The sequence below is a fragment of the Manihot esculenta genome, chromosome 14 (assembly GCF_001659605.2).
Source record: "Manihot esculenta cultivar AM560-2 chromosome 14, M.esculenta_v8, whole genome shotgun sequence".
Classification (NCBI taxonomy): Eukaryota; Viridiplantae; Streptophyta; class Magnoliopsida; order Malpighiales; family Euphorbiaceae; genus Manihot; species Manihot esculenta.
The window spans coordinates 7,311,615-7,338,148 of NC_035174.2; the positions used below are offsets into that span (position 1 = coordinate 7,311,615).

At 29.0% G+C, this 26,534-nt stretch overlaps 2 protein-coding genes across 3 annotated transcripts; both read left to right on the top strand.

The window, feature by feature from the left end:
* Positions 1-6,674: 6,674 nt before the first annotated feature.
* Positions 6,675-21,846, top strand: LOC110630971 (truncated transcription factor CAULIFLOWER A). Of its 2 annotated transcripts, none has more exons than XM_021778638.2 (8): positions 6,675-7,153; positions 19,520-19,601; positions 19,753-19,817; positions 19,915-20,014; positions 20,104-20,145; positions 21,009-21,050; positions 21,126-21,232; positions 21,433-21,846. In XM_021778638.2, the coding sequence occupies exons 1-8, from the start codon at positions 6,969-6,971 to the stop codon at positions 21,521-21,523; spliced, it is 714 nt and encodes a 237-aa protein (XP_021634330.1). In that variant the 5' UTR covers positions 6,675-6,968; the 3' UTR covers positions 21,524-21,846. The 2 variants fall into 2 exon arrangements, with proteins under 2 accessions (XP_021634330.1, XP_021634331.1); XM_021778639.2 differs by having other exon boundaries at positions 6,678-7,153; positions 19,523-19,601.
* A 2,921-nt stretch (positions 21,847-24,767) lies between these two features.
* LOC110630634 lies at positions 24,768-25,837 on the top strand. Its single transcript, XM_021778146.2, has 2 exons — positions 24,768-25,169; positions 25,390-25,837. Exons 1-2 carry the CDS (start codon positions 24,768-24,770, stop codon positions 25,672-25,674), a joined length of 687 nt encoding a protein of 228 aa, XP_021633838.2. The 3' UTR covers positions 25,675-25,837.
* Positions 25,838-26,534: the final 697 nt, after the last annotated feature.

A 26,534-nucleotide genomic window follows, 5' to 3' on the forward strand; every position in this document is an offset into this window, starting at 1 on the left:
TAACCTGTAATGTTTCATTACATTAAAGACAAATGCTTTATTTATATATGTGATGCATTACTATGGCTTCTATTTTCTTAGATATCTTTCTCTATTCAATGCGCCAGAAATTTGTCAATTTTTCTTATAAGAATGAAAGTGAGACTGCATGTTATGAAGGGTTCTTTTCAGTATAATTGGGTGTAACAAAGATCTCCGATCTTAGACGACTCTAGTATCAACGTGCTAAAGTCCTTATTTTCTCTTGAATGTAAATGGTGGGACAAATCATGGCTACCATTGGACTGAGGTGTTGAACCATTGGGCTTTGTATAATCAGAGTAATTCTATCAGGATGTAAGTGTAACCAAGAATTTCTTTAACCAGTCACCATGGAGGCTGCGTGTCTGATCTGAAAGCTCCTTCAACGGCAAAAGTTAATTCTAAGACTCAAACATTTAATGAATCTGTAAAGTAATTTTTACTTTAAGATTGAGGAATAATTGAATTTTTAAAAGTTAATTTTATTAATAAATTAATACTTTTGTTAAAATTTTACGGATAATCAATAATACCCATAACTGGCATTTGCAGGCCCGAGTTTCGCTTTACGATTGAATTGAGCGCTGCCCTAGTTCCAAGGCTGACACTAGCAATTTCTTCTGGCTCTTGTTAGAATCTACAGCTTCATGGCTTTTTGCCATATTAGGGATGGGGATTTTTTATTTGTAAATTTAGGATCGGAGAAAAATTATTTATAAATTTGGGTTGGACTATCATGTGATAGCCAGGCCATTATTTATTTTATTTATTTATTTATTAAAACATTATAATCATATTAATTGATTAATATATGAGTGTATGAATATTTAAAATTATAAAAGTTAATTGATTCAAAAAAAATTATAAAAGTTAAATTTATTTTTATTGAACTGTTATTATGTAGTCGTACATAATCAATGATTTTTTTTATTTATTAAAATATTATAATTATATTAATTAATTAATATATGAGTGCATGAATATTTAAAATTATAAAAATTAAATTTATTTTTATTGGACTGCTATTATGTAGTCATACGTAATTACATAATAATGTTAATGTCCTAATTTTTTGGAGAGTTATAAAATATATATTATTATATGATCTGATAACCGTCAGATTTCTCTCACTCTAGGGGAGGCTAAACCCGAAAAAGTGAAATAGATCCAAGGTCTCAAAAACCCACTTCATTTAGCCTGTCCAACATCTTCGATCCAGACACAGAGACAGATCGGACCGCCCATGAGTCCGGGTCCAACATGAGGAGTTCAGCTCGGTGATGTAACTTGAAAAAGAATAGCAGACCCAGTCAATTTACAGCCCTATCCCATGTGCACCGGGGAATTAAATGGCCGCCTGACGTGAAGAGGGGTCCTGACGCTTCTCTGCATACGGACAGGCCGTTAGACGTCACCAGCGGATAAAGAAAAAAAGATAAAAGGGAAGAAACACTTTCTTTCCATCTAAGCTTACATGACTACTATAGACCCCTATTAAATAGGCGCTAAATATTTTTTTCGGTTGCCACTTGACAGTTCAATTCCAAATCCATAAATAATTCTTCTCCAACCCCGAATTCACAAATAAAAGATCTCCCACCTCTAATTTGGCAAAAAGCCCACAGCTTCAGATGCTAGAAACTTGGATTCCTTCTTCCAGTGTTGCCGCTTCTTACTTTTCTTTGGGATCTACTTAGGATATGAGAAAGTCTTGAGGGCCTTAAAGAAAGCGAAATTGTGAATGGGTTGAAGAAGAGAGCTGAGAAAAAAGAATACGGAGAATAGGGATAAAGAGAAGTGAAAGGACTATTTTAGAATCATGTAGATAGTATAATTCATATGAAATGATAAATTAATAAATATTTTTTAATTTATACGGTTTAATCTAATACAAGTGCATTTAAATAAATTTGATCTCTTAATTTTTATTTAAAAAAAAATATTTTTTATTTAATAATTACGATTAATACGTCGACTAATGTAATATATATATATATATTTACCATCTTAATTAATAATTATTGGATAAACTTTTTTGCTCCTTTAAGAAAGTTAGTTGACTTGTGGAGTTGCAAATCCATCATAAAGCCATTCCATATACAATGAATCTTATCTAACACGTCAACATGGTAATCCCCAAGTTGATCAATTAAGTAAAGCAAAATTCTTTAAGTAATTTCACCTAAACCATCATTAGAATTTGACCCCATCTCTTAAACATCTCCTTTCTTTCCTTAATCAAGGCAGCTTGCTCCTAGTCCTTTGTTACAAGGGCTATCTCAAAGCTCACATGCAGGCAGGAACCCAATTGCCAATGGTGCCAGTAATAGTTGACAAAATGGTAGACAACCTACAATAGCTATGTCTGCCCTATATTATCTAGAAAGAGCATTATTTGATAGAGGGAGTGAAAAGAAAAAGTAAAGCATGAATTGCGATACAGAAGAAAGACAAAGGAAGAGGAAGAGCGAATAGAATGAAAGATGCCTTAAAAGTAGCTATCAGGCAAGCATTCACCAATTAGAGAAGAAGCTTAGAATTGAATCACATAAAGGCAAAGAAAAAATGCTTCAACAATTAAGACAATCTTTCATTTTCAACACTTCCACTTTCGGACAATCAAATGGCTCTACCCTTTCATGATAAGACAACATACCTAACCTATTTATTTGCTATTTGGGTTTTGGCCCAAACAGCCCACGTGATTTTTACGCTTGCAAATTTTACACAAAACCGTGCTTAGCTCTTTTCTTTTTTACATTGTTTGTGTCTTTCCTTCCTTCTACTCTTTGGTCTTTTTCCAATTTTAAATGTTTCCCATTTTAGAAACAACAATATTTTCTGCTTCTTCTCTTCCATTTCTTCTCCTTTTTTCCTTTGTTTTGTTTCTTTTTTCTGTTTTCCATTATCATAACCCACAAATCACACTTCCTTTACATGCTTATATTTATTATGCACACTCCCCAATCCATCCCACTTCCTTTTACTCCAATTTGAAAAGAAAATAACAAAGAAAAAAAAAAAAACCTTTTTTTTTATTTATTTTCCCTCCCTTCTAAACAAGAAAAAATGTCAATCTATTTTTTAACTTAACTTATTTTCCACACATTCAAATTTATTATTTTAAATTTAATAATAATACCAAATAGACTCTAGATTTTAAGATAATAAACTAATTATTTATTTACTTTTTGGAATCTGTTTTGATCATCAATTGATCATGCGGTGGATTTTGCTTGGACTTTTTTGAATACAACTTTACCAAACATGGCGTGTTATATGTACCATAATGGAGTAATGTCAGTGAAAATTACTTTTTGGTACAAAGCTTCAGTGAATATTTGTAACGTTAGGTGGAGAGGTTAATGATAATTAAGATTGGATTTTTCACTTTTTATTGGGCATGATAAAGAAAATGTTTAAATAAAATTTTTAATTAAAAACATAAATTCTTTTCATTTAAAATAAGAGAATTATTATAAAAAAAACAATTGAGTCGAATTTTTCGAGATTTTTAATTCTAAATAGAGGATTACTTTATCTGAAATTAAAAGTTTTATACAAATTTAATTTAATTTTTTTTACCAAATTTTATTATTTAAAATGAATTATAAAAATTATTTATTTTTAATTTATAAAATTTTATTTTTTAAAAAATAAAATCATACATGATTTATTAGATTATTTAAATTTTTTATTATGAAATAAATTGTGCAGAATTAGGAATTTCATAAATTAAACAATGATAGTATAATGTTTTATATTTCATTAAAGTAATTTTAATAAGAAAACGTTCATTTTGGATAATTAAAAAATTGAGGGGTTAAACAATTAAATTTTAAAAATTGGAATACTTCCATTAATTTTGATAAATTTTAAGGATTATAAAGTAATTTTTTTATAAAAATATTAATTTTTGTCCACACTTTTATTTATTATAAAAAGAAAAACTATAATTTCAAATTTTCAAAAAATCAAGTGCGGCTAAGAAAGTATCCATATCAAATAGATGACGTGGCACAAGGTCTCCCACTACGAGTATCGTGTCCATATGGAAATGCTCTTTAGTATTTAACTCATATTCCTGATGATTGCTATGTAAAATATTAAAATTTCTTTTAGAATTATCTCATGCTGAATTATCGTGTTTTACTTGTTTCATAATTATTCAGATTACAAATTATAATTAATATAATCAAAATAATAAACTGTATATATTCTTTTCACATTTATATCATTTCAGTAAGATTAAATAATTTGTAAAACTATATTATTTTTAAAGTTAATAAGTTTCAATTTTTAATACATATTAAATAAGATATATAAGAAGATTTTAAAAAAAAATTGTATAAAAAAATTATTAAATATATTAAGATAATTTATAATTTAGAATACATAAAAGTATAAGGAGGATGAGTTTCATATTCTATATGAATATTTTTTTTGCTATAGAGTGATGAGAAAATTTTGAGTTTCGTTTGGGTCTATGTCGCATAATAGTCTTATTGAGTTAGCTGTCTATCTCTTTCAATTGCCATATGGTATTCTGTGATTTTTTTATAATATTTAAATTTTTTTATCTCATAATCATATATCATTTGATTTGATTAAATATATTGATTCATTTTGAAGTAATTGAAAGTAAATTTAAAAAGTTATTCAAAGAATTATGATTTAAGAGATTAGACGATAAAGAAAATTAGAAAATGATCGATTGAAATATAATCTGAATGTTTTTAAATTGTATAATGCGGGTAAAACATTGCATAAAACAATTGTTTGAAATTTTCGATATTTTTCATGTAATTCACTCTAAAATATATAATTTAATTGATGTGTTAAGTTTTTTTTGATATTTTAATAAAATATTTTAAAAAAAAAAGAACTATATACATTTTTATAACATGAGAAAGTATGAAGGTAGAAAATTATTGTAATTATAGAAAAATTAGTACAAAATTATCATCAATTATCAATGGGCTGATCACATTAGTATAAATAATATATTTTATCTAAAAATTTGTATTTATTCTCAACGAAAAATGAAAGTATAATTTAAAAATAATAAAAAAATCGAAGTGGCTACGAAAGTGTCCATGTCAAATAGATGACGTGGCACAAGGTCTCCCACTATGAGTATCGTGTCCGTATGGAAATGTTCTTTAATTCGTGTTCGTGATAATTGAAATGTAAAATATTTTAATTTCGGAGAAAAAAAAAATCTTTTAAAAATATCTCATGCTGAAATATCATGTTTTATTCGTTTCACCAAAAAATAAATTTAGACTAGAAAACATATAATCAAAATAATAAATTTTACTTGTTCTTTTCTTATTTCTATCATTTCAGTACAACAAAAAAATTTGCAAAATTAAATTATTTTTAAAAATTAAAAAAATTTCATTTTTAGTGCAAATTAAGTAATATATATAAGAAAAATAATAAGTAAGTATATAAGAAAGATAATAAGTAAGTGATGTTATAGAGATTATAAAGTAGCCGTAACGAAATTATATTATAATTAAGTAGATTTATATATAAAAAAAAAAGAAGATTAGGTGGCTGTAAATGTTTTACGCTCAAATAATATATTAAAAAATAGAGAATTTATTAAATTATTTAAAATTTAAGAAATATTAAAAATAATATATTGAAATTTATTTTATTTTGTTATGTTAGTTATTATTATTATTATTATTATTAAATTATATAAAAAATAAATTTATAATCATTTTTAATATTTTTTTAAAAAAATTTTCTCAACAAATGTTAATACACGAAATTGACATTAAATTTTGTTGCCATGCAAGTGAAAAGAAAGGGTTGTTAGATTCTTTTGCTGAGTAGACATATAATGGGAATCACATCGGCTATTCGCCATAAAATGAAAAAATTATAGAATATTCGTATTTTGACTTGTGTATTAAAAAATTAAAAAAATAGTTTCTCTTTTGTTTGTCTCTTATTAAATTTTTTTATAGGACGTGTTTTAATATTATCGGAATGTTGTATACAGCGCTTGTGCAATAAATAAATAGCAAGGAAAAAATAAATTAAATTTTAGTATCTAAATTTTAATAAAATTAATTAATTATTTTTTTATATTTTTAAAATTAAATATTTAAATATTTATATTTTTTAAATTAAATATTTATATTTTTTAAATAATTATGTTGTAAAAATTTAAAAAATTTATTTATTTAAAAAAATAAAAATAGATGAAAAAATCTAATTTGAATAGATTAATTATTAAAAAATTTAAATATTTAATTTTAAAAAATATAAAAATTAATTTATTAATTATGATAAAATTTAAAAAGGAAAATATAATTTGAAAAGAAAATGGCGCCGTCAATAACAGACTGACTAGCGTCCACAGCCCACACCGATCTAGGCCTGTGCTGTTGCCATCCACTATTAATATTTTATTTCCATTTTCCAGCAAACGAAACACCAAAAAGAAAAGATAATAATTTAATTTTAAAAGTGGAAATGATCTGCTGTGTGTCCGTACACTCATATTATGCACGGCCGGTTGCAACATTATAGTGTAAAAGTAAACTTCTCCAGCCAATCATATATCGACAACGTATTCGACGAAACTACCCTGGTTTTCCAATCCTGCTGTTATTTCTACATCATCCTCTCTCTTCTTCCTTGTAGTTTTCAAAGCTTCTATTTATGTGTGTGTCTCTCTCTCACTCTTTCTTCTTTTTTCTCTATTCTTATATATACCTCGATTCACTCCTTCGATCCACTGTACAGAGAGAGAAGGACCCATTTCTGTAACATAAGCCCAGAGAGAGTGATACCTCTCTTTCTTCTCTTTTTGTTCTTTCTTTGCTATTATCTTGGCTCTGGGTGTCTGGATCGTGCTGCGCTCAATTCCGGGTCGATCCAGATATATTTTTCCTCGAGAAGAAGAAGAGGAATAGAAGGTTTTTGATATGGGGAGAGGTAGAGTTCAGCTCAAGAGAATTGAGAACAAGATCAATAGGCAAGTGACCTTTTCCAAGAGAAGGTCTGGCTTGTTGAAGAAAGCCCATGAGATCTCTGTGCTTTGCGATGCTGAGGTTGCTTTGATCATCTTCTCCACTAAAGGGAAGCTCTTTGAATACTCTACGGATTCCTGGTGCGATCTCTCTTTTCTATTCCTCTTTTTGTTTAATTGATTTTCATTTTACGTACGTATGAATTATCTTTCCTGCGTCTGTTTGGGGTTTGATTTTAATTTTAGAAACTGATTCGTCTTTTCTAGTGTCTTGTTTTTACTCTTTCACGTTGCCTGTTTGATTGTAGTGTGCAACTAAGCTTAACATGAAAGATTTTTAATAGTTCCTTATTGTTTCCATTTCTTGAATGGTTAAGGTTGAATTTTCCTCGAACAAATCAAGTCCAATAATAACAAATGGGAGATTAGAATCCCTAAATATAATTTCATGCATAAAATGGAAAGTCAGAAGCTCTTAGGTACCCTCAGAGAGAGGCTTAGTGAATTTGTGAGGGAGTACTATGGGAAGAATTAGGAAAATAAATTGAATTGTTACTAGGATGCAAAGCAGACTCATGTGCGGTATTTTCTTGCCCTACAGAAGTGTAATAACAATAGGTACTGAATTTAGGGTGTCAGATGTGTAATTTAGTAAACAAAAATCTGATTTTAGTGGTATCATTAGCACATTTACTTGGGCAAATGTATCTTTTGGATAAAGTCTGCTATTTGCCTTGAAGACTGAGGAAGACACTGCAGCTTCAAGCCAGCAAATGGAGTTATTACCCTTTGGATTATTAATATATTTTCTACTTTTGTCTTTTGTCTGACAAACGGCAGTTTTATAATAATAAAATAATATTCAAGGGTATGTTAATATCTAGTTTTCACTAGATAATTGAGTAATCATTTTGCTGTTTATACCTGTTAATTGATTTTGATGTTATGTTGCTATACGTGCGTGAACAACCGTATTCGCTGCCTCAATTTCTTATGAACAAAAATTTCCACTTCTTTTCACCTGCAACAAAAAGGCTGCAATATGTCTTGGACATTATCTCATTATTATTAGTAGCATATTTTGACTTTAAGTCATTTCCATTAGACTCACCCACTTATTACCGTCGAAAAATAAATTTGACACGCTGATGCATCTTTTGAAAATGGGTAGTCTTTTTTTCTTTTTTCTAATTTTTAAATTTATTTTTACATAAAAATGGATATTATTTTCTTTGTTTGAATCGTTTGTTATTTTGAAATATCTTCTAGGGTCTCATTCTGAATTCACCTAACAACTTCGCTTATAATAATGTCTTTGAACTTATAATTTGGAGATGTGATTTTTGCTGTTGAATCTGAATATTACAGGCATAACAGCAGGGCGTGCATGAAAATACATGATGCACTAATTAGTACACACACATGTACATGTATGTTCTACAGCTAACAAATTTACTGCTCTTAAAGTTCAATTTGGTTTTTATCAAGTATTCAACCCATGATTTTAGTTAAAATTTATAGGGCATTAAACATGATAGGTTGTGTTGAATTATATGAGTTGTTTGTAACATCAGTGGGATCTTATATCTCTGTCTCCTTCTGAATAGTGGAAGCAAAACTCACTCTTTTATATATTTTACTGGTTTGGAGTTGTGTGTAGGAGTTGGGGATTATGATTGTTTGTCAATGGATGCTTAAAGGGGGCACATAGCAATAGCATTATACTTAATTATGCAGCTCATGATCTACCATACTTAAAATATTTAGATAAGGCCTATATCCCATTAGCTGTCCTACTCAGAATTTCTACCTGATAATACTTGGTTAATAGTGTTTGAGCATCTCAGAATTTCATTATCTCCCTGATAAGTAACAAAAATTTTTGTTTAGACAATGATTAGTTTTGCTTTGAGCTTACTATTTCCATAACAATGACTAAGGAATTCCTTCAAAGACAATTGAATATCGTCTGTACGTGTTTTCAGTATAATAAATATTAAAATTTGAGTTTATTTTTTAAACTAAAATCACTGTGGAAAATGGAGCATTAAATTTATATATGTTCTCTCAAAAGCACTGTGGAAAATTAAAGGTCCTATTTCATATGGTCTCTAATTTTCCTAATCCAAATTAATATACTTGCTCTTTCTCTTTACTGCGCCAATCAACTCTTTTTTCCTTTCTTATGGGGACGACATCTATAAACTATAACCCCTTTCTTAGCACGTGCACGACTACATATGTCTACTGGAATGTTCTTTTGATTTTTTTTTTTGGCAAGGGTTGGTTAGTGTCTGGGAACCGGGATGTGGAGGGCAGTTTACATCGTGTTGCGGCCGTGTTCCTGTAACGAAAATAAGTCTATAATAATAATAACATAACGATTACGGCTTAACACTACATAAATGTTTCAAAATAATTTATAAAATTCATAATATATAAATTAAAATAATATATATATAATAGATATAATTTAAATTGCACATTATTATAAAATTAATTAAATAATAAATTACAAATTAATTTTACTTTTACAAAAACTTAATTTTTATTAATAACAATTTATATTTCAACTTTTTTAACACTATTAATTTTTACCATAGCTAACATTGATGTCTCAAATATTGAATTACAATTAGTATTACTAAATAACTAAGAAAACTTAAACATAAAATTTTATATAAATTATTTTGTAATTCATTTCATAGATAAATTTATAGAATATAATTTAAAATAAGAAAAAATCACATGACTTTATAAGTAAACTAATAACTCAAATTTTAACTTGAAACTAACATTAAAATATCTTTAATAAAAAAAATACAAAAATATATATATATATATAAAACAAATTCATCTTGTAGAAGAAAAAAATTAAGAAATGAAATAATTTATGATGGATTTAAATTTATAAAAAAATTAAACTAATAATTCAAAGTTTTAACTTAAAATTAATATTAAAATGATTTTTAGTAGAAAAAAAATATATATATATAAAATAAATTATAAAAATAAAAAAAATAAACAAAAAATGAAGTAATTTATAATAAATTTAAATTTATAAAAGAAAAATGTAAAAAAAAATAAAAAAATTGAAAGGCAAAAGGGATTTAAAAGAAAAGGATTTTAGAGCCACAGGAACTCGTTTAACCTTAGAATATACAAATCAAGATTACCATTATATAATGTTTGATAATGGCTATTACACTTCCAAATCAAGGAGACCTTTTAAATAATGGGATAACGGGAAATCACCTCCTATTTCTATTACACAACCACGGTTACATGACGGTAATATATGTTATTTATCATTATTTGATACCATGATGCGAAGATTACAGTTTTTTTTTCAATAACGCTTATATATATTTTAAATTGTGATTGTGATTATGGCCGTAAACGAACCAAATTATTCATGAGTTATTCGAGACTCGACTCGATAAAAACTCGATCGGATTCGATTCGATTTCTAAATGAGTTGAGCTTGAACTTAATTTTTAGTCTCGTTTATTAAACGAGCCAAACTTGACGTCAGTAGTATTCGACTCGTTAAGGTTCGCGAGCTGACTCGTTAAAAGACTCGTGAACAGACTCGTTAAAAGACTCGTGAACAGACTCGTTAAAAGACTTGTGAACAGGCTCGTGAACAGACTCGTTAAAATGGTCGTCGAGCAGGCTGGTTAAGAGACTCTACTCGATTCAATTACACCCTTATATTATTAATTTTTATATTTCTATCTCTTAATTATATAATTATATTATTAATTTATATATTTATTTTTTACTATATATCTTTTTAAGTAGGCACTCTTTTTAAACTATTAAATCTCTTAATAAACTATTGTTATTATCATTACTTTCATATATTTATATATGTATTTGTATGATTATTTTTCTACTGAATATTATTTGCTTAATTTTATAAATTAAAATTTTTATATAATTTAAATATAAATCAATATGATTCTATTAATAAAATTTGAGTATGATGTATATATATAATTGTATAATTTAAATTGATTATATTTATCTTAATATATTTATTTTATGTAATATTTTATATTTATATTAAATGTATAGTATTTTCTATACCTTATAAAATAATTTAATATAAATTATATATTTAAATAAAATAAATAATAATATATAAATAATTGATGATAATATATTAATAAATTTTATATAAAAATATTTATTGATACTAACAATAAAATTATACAGATTTAATTAAAATTATGTAATTTAAAAAGAAACTGTAATTAATTAAAATTTTATAATTAGTATTTGAATAATAAATATTATTTGATGTTATAAATAAATAAATAAATATTTAAGTATTAAAATTTAAATAATAAAAAATAAAATATTAAAATATTAAAAAAATTTAATGATTTGTTGTAGAATGAAATAGAACCTAAAATTTTTGAAAAATCATTTTTTATTAATTACTAGACCACAAATTCACTTTCATAAAATTACTATGCATTATTTTATATATGAGTTATTGAAAATTATGAAAACAATATTTCTTATTCCACATCAGAAATTTATAGAGATGAAACTCCTTTGTAAATAAAGATTTCACTTTTTATTATATTTTGAATTAAGAATTTAGTTATAAGACTTTAATTAAATTATATTTAATTTTATTAAAAAAATTTTTAATTTTTTAATTTAAAATTTTAATTGATTTTTTGAGTTCAAATTTAAATTAGACTGGTTATTAGTTTAAATGAGTATTTTAATCGAATTTTAGAACTCGAACTTAAATTAGTCTCGTTATTAGTTTAAACGAGTTTTTTACGAGTCGAGTTCGAATTGAGCTCGATTATAGCATTTAATTTTTGAGTCGAACTCGAGCTAAATATTAGAGATCGAGTCGAATTCGAGTTCGAACTCAAACTTATAAAATTTTTTTAATCAACGAGCATAAACTTTACAAAGTTCGGCTCGATTCGATTCGATTACACCCATAGCTGTCATATAAATACTGCGAAATAAAAATAAATTTGTAATAGTCATAATATAATAGTTATGTGCCGCATAATTTTTTTTAAAACAATTATAAATTTCATGAAATAAATAGATTTTAATTGATACAAATAAAACTAAAATATATAAATATATAATAAATGTAAACACATCAAATAAATATATTAAAGATATTATTCTTAAACATTATTAGAATTAATTAATTTATATTTAAACTAGTTATATAAATAATACATAATTAACCATATTACTTCTATAACAAATTAATTTATTAACTGTTAAAAACATATTTCGATTACAAATTACAGCACATTTTTCAACTTATCTATTAAAAAATATGCGCTACTGTAAAGTTATTATTAAATTCGTCTTTCCAAGTCTAAAATTATACTTAGCATTAGCAAATATTAATGAAGTTTAAATTTTATTATTAAAATTAAAAATGTATAAAACAAATTAAATCTTATTATTAAAATTACAAAATAATAATTATAAATAATATATTATTGCTAAAATATAATTAATATATTAATTATTTTGATTATCAATGAGAGTAATTGAATTGAATCAATCTACCGTTACAAGAATAACCAAATTTCTATCAATTCAGTTGTTCAATTAATAAGTGAATAATGGATGCTCTTGGCGTGCTATAAAAGCTCGGGCATGTTTGAGGGGCACACCATATGCTATGTGTTGTTATTTTGGTAACCTTTTGTTTTATTGGAGAAATTATACAATACCTCAACTAGGAAATGCTAGTTAGTGTCATAATTCATTTATACTTCAAAATGTGTATTGCAAAAGACAGAAAAGAGAGTTGGTAGTTTTTTTTTCTTTTTTATGCGAGATCCAACGGAATTGACATTGACAGTTGTGAACACCTGACAGCGGCTTGATCCAACGGATCGGTCGTTGATTTCGGATTGATTCCATTATGTTCTTTTATGTTTATTTAATCTTGAAAAAAGAGTGTTGTAAAATAAAAAGACAGTTAAGGTCCGCCGAATATATTGTGAGTATATCTAAGACAGTGAGTTTCCTCTCCTCCGAGTATGTGATAGAGAAGAATTTATTTCTAAAGAGTTAGTTTCTAAGAAAGAGTAGTCACAGGGACCCTTTGTTTGGATCAATGACATATATACAAGCTGATTACTGTGATGGATTCCAGTGTCAAGTCCCATAATATATGATGTGAGTTTCTGTGTTTAACTCGCCATATAATAATGGAGGACAAGTTGTGCCCATATTTCATTTATTGTGTACGCTACGTAAATCAAACTTCTGATCTGCTCGTTAATGCGTCGGAGAAGATTAAAGTGATCGTTCATGGATCAGGAGATCGATATCCTGCCTTGATCCTACTGATCTATACTCAGTTTGCACGGTTTTTATATATGTCTTTCATTTGAGTTTTCGTGTGTAGTATGAGTATTGAAGAGGTCGGCCCACCCATTCTAGGTATCAGAGAAGTTAGGAGTGTTAATGGTCTAATTTTTAGATCCAATAGATGGAATTTTCTACTATCCGTTCAGACCAGGTAAAAAGATTAACGTGTTCTTTCTGAATTACTTATACACGTGTCATAATTTTGACGGATTTTACTTTTAATATCAATATGTAGTTTGTTTTTTCTATTTTTTTATTCTAAATGTTATAATATTATTAAATCGCTATATATAGAGTTTATATTTTAAAATCACTCTTTCTATTCTATTGAGGCTTGTTTTTGCGTATAATTCTGTTTTATTTTGTTTGTTTCGGCTTTGCTTTGTCGAATTCAATTTTAGTTTGGCTTATGATATTATCTTGTTTCTCTTTTTGGTGATTTTTTTTTGCCAATAAAGTTTCATTGGTTAGAGAAAAAATGCAATAAAAGAAATTAAGATGAGAGGCATGAGTAGGGTTTTGAATGATAGTTGCACCGAGTTAAATATAGTTTGTTGAGATTATGATTTTTGATATCAACACTTAGCATGGATGGACAAATCAATAATAAAATGATAAACATGTAATTTTAATTATTTTATTTGAGATTTTTTAAAAAAATCTTTGTTCATTCAGCTGTCATATATTAGCCCTTTCTATTTTAACTTTCTTTATTACTTTCTCAATCATCCTTCAATTTCTATTCCCCTTTTTGTTTCTCCTCTTCAGTTTTCTTATTCCCATAATTAGGTTTCCACTTGCTTCATGTTGAAAGCAACATATGCCTTTAGATGTAAAGGACACAGAAGTTATCACTGGACTCTCCTTGGATCAAATGCTGTAGAAAAAACAACACCACCATGGATATTTGCCACTGCTTGAAGATCTATATAGCATGTGGTTTAGAAGAGATTAAAGATTGTTTTGCATTCATTAGTCTGTGATTTATCAGGTTGATTTAATAGAGTTAAAGGAGAATAATACAAATTTTTTTAAAGATGAGCTTATAAAAATTTTTTGTTAAAGATTTCTATCCATGGTTTGTCTAATTTTTTCTCGGTAACGAGTCATTTTTGAATGGTAGTAAAGTTTTCCAAATAGTTCAGAGTCCACTTGAATTGGATTTGTTGTTTGGTAGGACTGCTGTCGGGAAAATTTATTTAAAACCTAAAATCTCAACCAAATTAACTGTTGAATAAATTCTTTTACTATCATATATATTTATATTTTTAAATTAAATTAGCAAAAATTTTAAATTTGAAATTAATAATTAAAAATAAAAACTAAAATCAAATAATATAAATGATTGTACATAATTTTAATACATCATATTTCTATTCTTTTAACTGTATTTTTATCATTAATTGTTAATAATAATATGTATATATTAAATAAAATTTATACTATCATATTATTACCACTAATAATTCATTAAAGAGATTTTTCAATTTTCTAATTTTTAACATAAAAACCTATATACATCTATGATAAATATTTTCCTCTTCCTGGTCCATGATAGATCTGGTTTTCTTCTGGGTCCCTTCTTGCTGGGCTCCCTGGTGGATCTCTCCATGTTCTTCCTGGTGAAAGGACCTGTAAATAAGAAAGAATGGTCAGGGGCCTACCGGGTGTGCCCCGGCAGAGGCCCTCCGACGCTCAAGTCAGATTTTATGGCTCAGAGTAGTATATTTAGGCAAGGGTTACAGAAAGAATAAAAATGGTGTCCAGGAAGGAAAAGGAAGAAGAAGAGAATGTCCCCTCTTCGTGGCCTCTACCGTGATATATATATCTGACTCTCTGCCACAATGCTAGCCGTCTTCTGTCGCCTAGCTCCGTATGTACGGATGTGTCAGGCGCCTGCTCCATGCGTAACGGCCATTAATTCTCTTCTGATACGTATGATTCTCCTCTGATACGCATGCGGAAGGACCTACCAGCGGGGCATCTTGGTCATTTTCCCCTTTCCGGGCTGGGTTGAATGGTAGGGCTGAAGTTGAGCCTGGTGAGGGCCTGATTACTGGGCCGAGAGGTTTGGGCCGGTTTGATTGAGGAGTCTAGGCGGATTCCGGCCCTGTGACTGAGCGGGCTGGACCTGGCTCTCGAGGGGAATATTGAAACCTTTGGATCATGGACTGTTTTCATGGGCCTGGCCTTTATACCGGGGTGAAGAAATCCAGCGATCATCAATCTATAATTGTATAAATTATAAAATTGAGTTTTAAGTCACACCATAAAACTAAGTGTCAGCCATGGCCATGAGTATATAGTCATAAATACCAAGTGATGACCTCTGAGTTCACCTCATCCCCATCTAGGACCAAACCCATGAAAATAGTCCATTGCTTAGAGATACTCAAGCCATTTACGCCAGCTGGGTCCAGTCCATTAAGCCTCATGACCGGGTTTACCTGTCTCTCTCCACCAGGCCGGCCTCGTCTTCCCTACACCTTGGGCCGATTCCATTTAAGCCCTGCTTTGTCCCTACTTACCGGTCCAGCCCAGAACCCGAAAGAGGATCCATTCATCCATCTTGCAGACCCTCCTACTCGCGCCCTGAGAGAATCAGAGGCCGTTACGCATGGGGCAGAGATTTGATTCCCTCGTACGTCCGTATCAGCGTGGCAGGAACAGATGGTCTACTGATATTCGTTCTATTGGCACGTCACTAGCCGACAAAAGGAAACCCATAAAAGGAGAAATACTCTCTTCTAGGTTCAAACTTTTCTAAGTTTTACAGAGCACATTGTAAAAACCCTATTTCTCTGGACCTTAGATCATCACCAAGCAAACTAATTGTATGAGTACAAACTGTTAGGAAAATGTTATGAAGTCTGTTATTAATTTGTTGAAAATGCACTGAGATCATTTTGTTAGAAGAAAACGTTATGAATTTTAATATCGTTTTGTTGGAGGAAAACTTTGAAATAACTTTAGTGGATTGGTGAGATATTCAAGGAAATACTAAGAAAGAGATGAGGAAATATAAAAGCACACTTATATTATAAACAATGATAATATCTTTACTAAATTCCACACTTTAGAAAATTATAAATCACAGTAACACAATAGAAATTTTTGAACATTCATAATTCTTGATATTCTAGTTGACCCTTAATATTATAGGAAATTAATTATATTTATGAAATCATATTAATAGCTAAACACCAAAGATTTAACCATACACTAGTCTAAATTCATATATTTAGAAATTATAGACATTTATTATTTAACACTTTCTTCTAATTTAAAAATTGAACATTTTAAGTCATTTTCTGATTTGTATATTTTCTCCTTCATTCACATTATTAATGATCACTTTATAAAAATATTTTAAATACCTTATTACATACAAAGCAATTTCATTTTCTCCTTTTTTGGTGTATACCTTGAAACCATGTTGTTTATGCCATTCAAATTTATCTTTAAATATTAACTTTGCCCGAAAACTTAGTTGATGATTTGACCAAATTTCCACATATATATTTTGTTGGGTAATTTCAACTTTTCTAGTATTTACTCAAGTATTGCTCTAAATTGAACATTTATAATAAAGGTTTTCATTTTTCATTTCTATTTGATAGCGGTTATCGAAACCGTAAAAAATAAACATATTAGTAATTAACAATTAAAATTGCAGACGGTAACAATAGATTTGAATCCACAGGAATTTGATACTAAAGATTTTCCTAATAATGATGTGGGCAAGTTAACAATAAAAGTAAAATAGGGAGAGGTTTTTTATAATGGTACACTATGATTAAAACTAAAGTAATAAAAAGAAAGCAATAAACAAAAGATGAGTAAATCAATAGTAAAAAAATTCTAGTTGAAGTATAAGATCCATTTCAGTTTAGAATTGATCATTAATATTTTGATTCTTCTATTTATTTCAATAAATTAATTTAGGTTGTGGGAGACGTTTCACACAACCAAATTCCTCCTTAAATTTAGTTTGATTAGGAAATGTTCGCTAATCAAATACTAGTTAACAAGTTGTCAAGAAACGTTCTTGGAGTTCTTCATTTTTCAACTGTTAATTGCTTTAAGAAATAGAGAAACTTAATTCTAATCTTGCCAACCGCGTGCTGTAGTTAGATTATGCAACTAATTATAACTTGTGTTTAAACAATCTAAGCAATTACATACCTAAATCATTCAAACTAACAATATATTGCTATGCAATTAAAAGTAACGATCCCTTATTGATTCTAATAGCAAGACAATAATGATATGAAGAACAAGTTGCACAAATATTGAAAAAATAGAAATTTGATAATGGAGTTTCAAATCTCCCAATTCATAGCAAAACTGAAATTTCTCTATTTCAACTAGAAAAAAATGTGTTAGGCCACTCATGGTGGACAAAGAATACATGAAAGAGAAAAGGAAGAAAAGAAAAGAAGAAGGTGTGGTGCTGCCAATGTTGCTGTCGAAAAGTCGATGATTTGCTGCTGCTGCTTGCTGCCTTTTTTATAAGTGAGAAAACCCTAGGTTAATCTTTTTTGGAGTTAGAATCTAATTTGACTTGGTCTTTGATTCCTTCTTTGCTTTGTATTTTATCATAAATAGACCTCTTAGAATGAAGGACTTTTTTTTGCGCGGTTTGGAGATGTCTTGGATAAGTCTTGAAGTATTTAAGGTAGGATAGAACTCTTAAACTCTTGGAAATTTGAATTTCTGCAATTTTCCGCGCTTCTGGAAATTTCCTGCTGGGGACGGTCGATTGGGGCAGTGATTTGGGCAAATCACTCGCCCCATCGTGTCTGTGAGATGCTTTCAGGTTTCAGCTACAACTTTCTTCAGGTGTTTTGGCTATCGATTCGGACAAATCAACTTGGGTATATCAAATCTTGAATTTTAGCTTCCTCTTCCTGCAGCTTCCTTAGTCATTTTTGAGGTTGATTTGGCCAAATCAATTCTTCAGCACTTTAAGATATTTTTCACCAAATTTTCATTTTTCACATTTTTTGCAAAAATATTATAAAAACATAAATTAGACTAGAAAAATACATAATTCAACAGTAATTATAATAGTAAAAATGTGACTAAATTACGTTTGATCACTGCTGCAAATACTTTTGAGGTTTTCCTTTTAATCCCACTATTTTTTGGAAAACTTCTCCCATCTTCTTTTCTAGTGGAGTCACTAGTCCATACTACTCTCTTAACAAGTCTTCTTTACATCTTCTTTACCTCTTCTTTACCTGGAGATTTCATAATACTTTCTCAATAGATCTTTCCTTTTCAAAAGTCAAATTTGGAGATCCACCGCAAGCAAATATCCAAATGGCTTTCTTGATACTAAATAACTTACCTTTGAACTTTTTTTAACCAATCTTTTCTGAACTCCAACTAACTAGATTTTAACTAAATTTTTAGTTCTTGACTCTGAACCTCCTGCACCTTCTTAGATTGCGAATCAGGCTCTGACATGTTCTAATTTCTCTCAACTTGGGAGCTGTCAAGTTTAACCTTGGACTTGATTTCTTTGAACCAAGCTTTGATTCTCTTCGAACTCAGTTCTGACTTGACTTTTTAACCAGGCTCAACTTGGCTTTGATACAACTTTATTAGGAAAATAAAAAATGTGATGAGCTATGTTACTAATTTGTTGAAAATGTTTCGATACCACTTTGTTAGAGGAAAACAATGGGTTCTAATACCACTTTCTTGGAGGAAAACTCTTATACAACTTTATTAAAGAGGAGAGGGATATTGCTTAAGTAAATGTTAGAAAGTGGAAAGTAATATAAAAACACAACTATATTATAAACAATAAAAATATTTTTTATTAAACTACCCTCTTCACTAAACACAAATATCATGGGGTGTTTAGAGGAACACAATAGTGATTTCTGAATACTTATGACTCTTGATATTTTAGGTGATCTTTGATATTCTAAAATATTAACTATATTTATGAAACTACATTAATAGTTAGATATAAAGAACTTAATCACACAATAATCTAGATTCATACATCTAAAACTTACAAATTATTTATTATTTAACACAGTACATTTCCTTTCTGAACCATAAGGTCTTTATTCTCGTAGCTGAGTACTTGAATTCTGTTTTATTTGGTAGCAGCATGGAAAGGATCCTTGAACGTTATGAGAGATATTCATATGCAGAGCGGCAGCTTGTTGCAACTGATACCGAAACAAATGTATGCTCCCATCTGATACGTCACAATTTTTTGTTTTGGATCCATGTCAGATTGACCATCATTTTCTCTTTTTGTTAATCGACTTTTGCATCTTATCTTTTGTTATTGAAATTATCAAGAAAACATCAGCAGACGTGATCAATATTTGCAGGGTAGCTGGACTCTCGAATATGCGAAGTTGAAGGCTAGGATGGAGGTTTTACAAAGGAACCAAAGGCATGGATAAAGATCTGATAAATGATAAGTTGCTGCAAGTTTCTTGTACAGGAACATAGAAAACAAGGAGTAATTCGCTTTGATTTTAACTTTTCAGGCATTTCATGGGGGCAGATCTTGATAACTTAAGCCTCAAAGAGCTTCAGAGTTTGGAGCAACAAATTGATTCTGCTCTTAAACACATAAGGTCAAGAAAGGTAATCAAAAGCAATGCACTTGAGGAAAATATTTTTCACCACAGATGGAATAGGCAACTGATTGCATTTTTTTTCTTTTGCATTCACAGAACCAAATGATGCATGAATCTATTTCAGAACTGCAGAAGAAGGTAAGCAACAGCTATCCTTATATATTTTTGTTACAAATAATGTAGAGATAGTTTGATTTGAAAGATTGAATGGTTATTAAAAATCTCCTTTTTAAGTTTAGTTAATATTGATATTAGGAGATTTGTTTAATTTTTCTTAATAATCCTTTGGGGGTATGTGAGAAAAAAAAAGTATTTTCAAGAGAAAACTTGTAAAAAAAAACTTAGTAAACATGTATGAACAAGTTTAAAAGTTTCTATTAGAGAGAAAAAAAAAAGTTTCAAGATAAAGAATACTCCAGAGAAATGTTTGACAAGAAATATATCTAAGAATACTCTTTCTTAAGTTTAATTAATATATAATTCATGATATTAGGAGATTAGGTTAATTGTGGTATTGTATTAATTCATTATGGAATTTCTTTTTTATGATCAAATTTTTTAATTAAAAAGAATTTTAAAAAAAATTAATTTAAATGATTTACGTATGAAACAGCGTAATTTATTAAATATCTAAATTTTAAAAAATAATATTTTTAAACACAATTTGATCGTATCCATGATTTTATAACAGTACTTGAAAGTGATTTTTAAAAAAAATTAAGTGTTTAAAGTAATATTTTTTAAAATTTAAGTATTTAAAAATAATATTTTTAAAATTTAAATGTTTATTAACTTATAATTAAAATTGAAATAACTATTATATTAAAGTACATATGCAAGTATGCTTTTCGCTAAACAAAAACCTCCTTACTCATTGTGGAATTAGTTATTGATGCATTAATATATGAGAGGGTTATTTGATTATAGCAGTTGGAACCTGAAAACCTAAGGAACTAATGCAGTTCAAACTGAATGGACCACTCATCTGTTTTCTTTTACAGGACAAGGCATTACAGGACCAAAACAACCAGCTTGCAAAGAAGGTGATACTTCTACACTTTCTCTAAAATGTATATCCTCCTATCATAGAAGTAATGTGATGCTTGAACCAAAACCAGGTTAAGGAGAAAGAGAAGGAAATGGCTCAGCAGACACAAAAGGAGCAACAAAATCTTGGTGCAGATTCATCTACTGTTCTTCTACCACCGCAGTCCTTCATCCTAAGGTCTCCTCTCTCTGTCTCTCTCTCTCTCTCCAAGCATCTGGATAAATGGGTGCAATTGGCTTGCTCCTACATCTACTTTATGGATGTATCTAAATCCAGTTTAGATAAGTTTTTTTGTTTGTGATTACTGAATTATGTACATTTTTATTTAGATGCAAAAAGTGCTGAGGTAAAGAAATGTTAATTTGTATCGAATGCAGAGGCAATGGAGGGGAGGATGAAACAACTCCAATCCAAGATCGAGGCAATGCAGTTCTGCCTGCTTGGATGCTTTCCCACCTGAACGAGTAAAGATGGGGAGATGAATGAAAAACATTTTATTCCCTAAACACAGTAAGATGTGGGCATGGGACTGATTGGTAAGTGACAGCTATTTATAACGTAGGAAATTAAGAAAAAATAATATTGAGTTTGTCGATATTTCTCAAAGATATAGCATATATTTTCCATAATATTAAGTATGTATTCTGAAGCTTGGACGGGATGGCATTTCCATGTATCACTCTTGTATACGTAATCCTTGTGATGTTGTACTAATATAAATATATATAGCTTACATGTATCTTTGACGAGGAGTGTGCTGCAATACAGAATAAAGCTCTTCTCTTCTCTTCTCTTCTCTTTTATTTATGGTCCCTCTATTAATTAGATGTGAACCCTAGATTTCATTTAGCTGGTTGGTTTTTATGAAATGGTAGATCAACTAAACTTAGATAAATATTAAAATTAATTATTGTTTAATAGTTATTTATTTATATTTTATTTATTCGTAATTTTAGATAGCTTTCTGATACCATCTAAATTGAGTGTGTAAAAAGTTATAATAGATTATAGATGTATTATGTGATTATGAAATTTTTTAATAAATTAAAAACTTAAATTTTAGAAACATTATTTTAAAGGAAATTTTATGAAATTATTTTTGGTGTAATTATTATAATATAAAAGGGAATATTGCATATCTAAATTATAATAAATTTATAAGAATAAATATGTCTGTGAATATTAAATATATTATATTATATTAATAGATATTCATATATAATATTATACTAATAGAGAATGTCAGCAATTTGGATAATTGTTAGCCATTTCACTAATTATTAGCTATTATATATTAATTATTAGTATTTAATTGTTTATATAATGATTTAAAATAAGTGTTAAATATAAAATAAATATTGATTTATTTTAGTAGTAAAGGTATTTGTGTAAATCGATTCTACTCTCTCAATCTCTAATCTCTATTTTAAAAAATATATAAAGTAATAATAAAGATATGAATAAATATTACTCAAATTGATATACTACTCTTTAATATATAGAGATGGATATAATTTTAAAAATTGAAAAAATTTCTCTTGAATATATATATAACGAACACATAAAATTTAGTACAAAGTTTAAAAATATAAAAAAAGAATAAATGGCTAATCTAGTTAAATCATAATATATTTATAATAATATTTTTTTTATGAAAATTTAATATATATATATATATATATATATATACCAATAAAAAATACATGTAGCAGCCTAAATATAAGTTATGTATCATCTCAAGATATCCAATAAAATTGGAATGATACAGAAAAAATTAGTATGGCCTTTGAAAATTGGTGCAATTTTTTTTTGAGATCTGAAAATTTATGGGATTGATCCCACATCATTGTGTATTGTTGAGGAATATATATGATCAGCTTAATAATTATTAAATAATTTAGATTTATTATTTTAAGTTAAGTAAAAAATAATTTAAAAATTATTTAGGTTAATTTAAACTAAATTTTTATAATTAATATTAGAGCTACTATAAATTCAAAAAATTATACGAGTCTAATGATTTTCAAGAAAAAGGCTATTCGTGTAAGATTTTATAAAATTACATAAAAAATTAATAATTTATAATATATGATGATTTGGTTTTACAGATAATAATTGTATCTCATTTAACATAGCAGAATTGCTAAGTGACATTGTAAATTTAGCGGATAAGATTATGAGGTCCAACAACTAGAATTGAAAATCCCACATGATTCACTATGTTGAGTATGTTGAGGAATATATATAACCATTAACTTGAGAAGTATATATAACTTTGAACAGTATTGTTAAGGAATATACTGAAAAAAAAAAGATATGTGTTAAAATAATTACAATTAATGTTGCAGACACTAAAAATCAGAGAGAATAACTTTTTAATATCTACTAATTCAACCAGTAATTACAACTCTGTCGTGAAAATAATGGACAGCTATTTTCACTAGGCAGAGTATAGTATTGAGAAAAATGAGAAGAGGTCCGTTAAAGTGATTTAATTATTATTCAATATAGAATGTGAAATAACTAGATATGCAAGTGTAATAAATTAATGTGAAATGAATATTAAAAAAATAGATGTAATATAATATTTTTAATTTTCTTCCAAAAGTAGATGTTTCATCGACTAAAGCTTGTCCAAAGAGAAAACAAGCCTTACTAATATTTCTCAGAAAGAAAATACTCTAGTTTAGTCTAGCCCATTACATCCTAAACCTGTTTAGCCCATTACATAAACACTTAGCTTAAAAGAGAAACCCTAAGTAGAAACTGGATTTCCAACCCCAACCTGAAGCAGTAAGCATGCTTTTTGCCCACCAAAGAAGAAACCATACACTAAGGCTTCCTCACACTCAAATCAAGACCACGACCAAGCCAGAGAAATCAAGCCGAGAACCCTTAAAGAACCACCGGCAGTTGACAGTTGTATGGTTGGCCATAAAACACAATAGAAGAAAATAAAACCTCAATTGTGGCTGATAAATACCTTCAATAGTTAACATTAATACAATTTCCCTCCTACTTCTAAATTGATATAAATAATTTTTGAATTTATTTTTCAATCAGTCTAAAATAATTAATTTAAATTGTCTAATAATTATTAAATTAGGTATTTTATTAATATTCATACCCATATTCCACCCATGTGGGATTCGGATCTCAGGTAAATAAATAAAAACAACAAAAACAAGGCTGATCAAAAGAAATCCCTCAAAAGCACCGGATCCATCAGATTCAAAAGGAAAGATTATTTAATTTTCTAGCAAATTATTTGAGAAATTGAACATGTTGTTCTGAAAAAAGCTTAAACCACTGGGCAAACGTGTAGATAGCAATAGCATGGCATTTTTATCTGCAGCAAAATTAGCTTCGGGAAACACATTCTTGACTTCCATTAATATCTCCTGTATCATGAGGCTGTGTATGACGTTAACGACTTCAGAGCATGTGTCCCTGAAGTCGATAATCGCAGGTCCTACAAACGTGTGGAATAATCATTTAAGAAATTGCCTGAAATGGGTCCATAACTTCATGTTAAGCACGATCGAAGAAGAGGCCATCCACATAGAATCCTCAAGAAACAAACCACCCCAATTGATTAACAAGCTAGACTTTGAAATCCAAGAAGCCAACCACCTGGACGGCACCACTGATGCTTTACAACTCGTATCTATATATACTGCTCAGTTTCCCACCAACACTTGTGCTCAAAATTATGGCTTTATTAAAAACCAGATCGCCTAAGCTCTCCATCAGCAGGTCCGTGGCTCGTATTCGGATTAGTTCCCCGTCTCTCTGCGGCAAACCCACTTCAAATTCCGTCGACAATGATCAAACGATTGAATTTTTGGGCATTGGTATGGAGGAATTTGTGGGTGAGGATGGGCATAGAAACGGCAACAAGGTTATGGTGCTGGTAGATTTTAGTCCTGAAGCCAAGGGAGCTCTTGAATGGGCACTGTCTCACACTGTTCAAAGCCAAGATACCATTGTTCTTCTGTATGTTGGCAAACCATCAAATTTCAGTAAGGGTCCTGAGTGCAAACTGAAGGGTAATTTAAGGGCTTATGAACTTCTTCACTCCATGAAAAATGTCTGTCAAAGGAAAAGGCCTGGGGTAAGTACACCTTTGATTCTCTTTCCCTTTTGGAAAATGAAACTTAACCCAACAATTCTGCATTGTAGCTCAGGAAACAAAAATTCAATAGTATTTTGGTAGAGGGGAACAAGAATATATTCCTGGGAAAAGTCAATGATTTGTTTTGTAGAAGGTAAAGAAAATGATACCCACTTGGAATTTTGTTCCTTCAGAATTAAAATTTGTGTGCATGTTGCAGGTGCAAGTAGAGGTAGCCATAAGTGAAGGGAAAGAAAAGGGTCCGATGGTAGTGGAAGAAGCAAAGCAACAAAGGGTGTCGCTGCTGGTTTTAGGACAGAGAAAACGGTCGATAATATGGCGGCTAAAGAAGCTGTGGAGGGGACAGGGGAAGGGTGGCGGAGCAGTGGAATACTGTATACAGAAATCTTCATGCATGACAATTGCTGTGAGGAGGAAAGGCAAAAAGCTCGGAGGCTATTTGATCACCACCAAGCGGCACAAAAATTTCTGGCTTTTGGCTTAGGATTCTCTTTTTTTCTTTTTGCTTTATATATTTTAAAATGGAAATTATGCAGGGTTCATAACCACTACCCAAGGCAGAGTCTTTACTCTTCTATCTAAAATTGGGCTGGATTCCTTGTGCTCAACAACATTGAAATCCAGGAGCTGAACCACCCTCCGCCCCAGGGAAAAAAAAAAAACTCTTCTTCTTGTTAATTAATTCAGTGTGAATTATCTTCCATTTGAAGGAGTGAGAGTTTTAATATAATGAATGAAACTAGTTCATAGTCTTAGTTATTATCTTTACATTGGATAAAATTGGAAAAAAAAAAAGCATAAAAGCTAATTTTTTTAATTAATCTTATGACTAAGTCTTCATGGGAAAAAAATTTTCAAAAATATATTTTTCCTATTTTTTAATGTTTGGCACATTTAAAAAAAATTAATTAATAAAAAAAATGTACCTCCACACTAAAAGGAAATTCTTATACATAATTGATTTACATACACTCAATTAAATAAATTAAAATTATAATACGTGTGGAAAAAATAAAAATTTCTCCTCCATAGCATTAGACAAAACCGGCTTAACCATCATAACATGACCGAAAAAAGACAAATCTTTGTCCTTTCATCAATTACTCGATTCTTTTGCTACCTTCTCCATCACAGGATTCTCCCTATACGACACCGAAGCTTCATTGGGACGTTGCCAGAGAAAAATATGGTTTTTCTTTCTTCCTTTCTTTCTTTCTTTTTAATTCACTACAGCTTCAACTGATGCATCACAAAAGGAGCAAAGAATGTCCATAACAATTGAAAAATGAAAAAGGGAATGAGGTAATTATCCGCAAGTGAAAAACGTAATTATCTTGACCATCC

Excerpts from the sequence above, each read along its gene's own strand:
- LOC110630971 (XM_021778638.2), top strand. The coding sequence starts at position 6,969 with ATGGGGAGAGGTAGAGTTCAGCTCAAGAGAATTGAGAACAAGATCAAT. Across the intron at positions 7,154-19,519 it reads GAATACTCTACGGATTCCTG|CAGCATGGAAAGGATCCTTG; the intron begins GTGCGATCTCTC and ends TTTATTTGGTAG. Across the intron at positions 21,051-21,125 it reads ACAACCAGCTTGCAAAGAAG|GTTAAGGAGAAAGAGAAGGA; the intron begins GTGATACTTCTA and ends AACCAAAACCAG.
- LOC110630634 (XM_021778146.2), top strand. The coding sequence starts at position 24,768 with ATGGCTTTATTAAAAACCAGATCGCCTAAGCTCTCCATCAGCAGGTCC. Across the intron at positions 25,170-25,389 it reads GTCAAAGGAAAAGGCCTGGG|GTGCAAGTAGAGGTAGCCAT; the intron begins GTAAGTACACCT and ends TGCATGTTGCAG.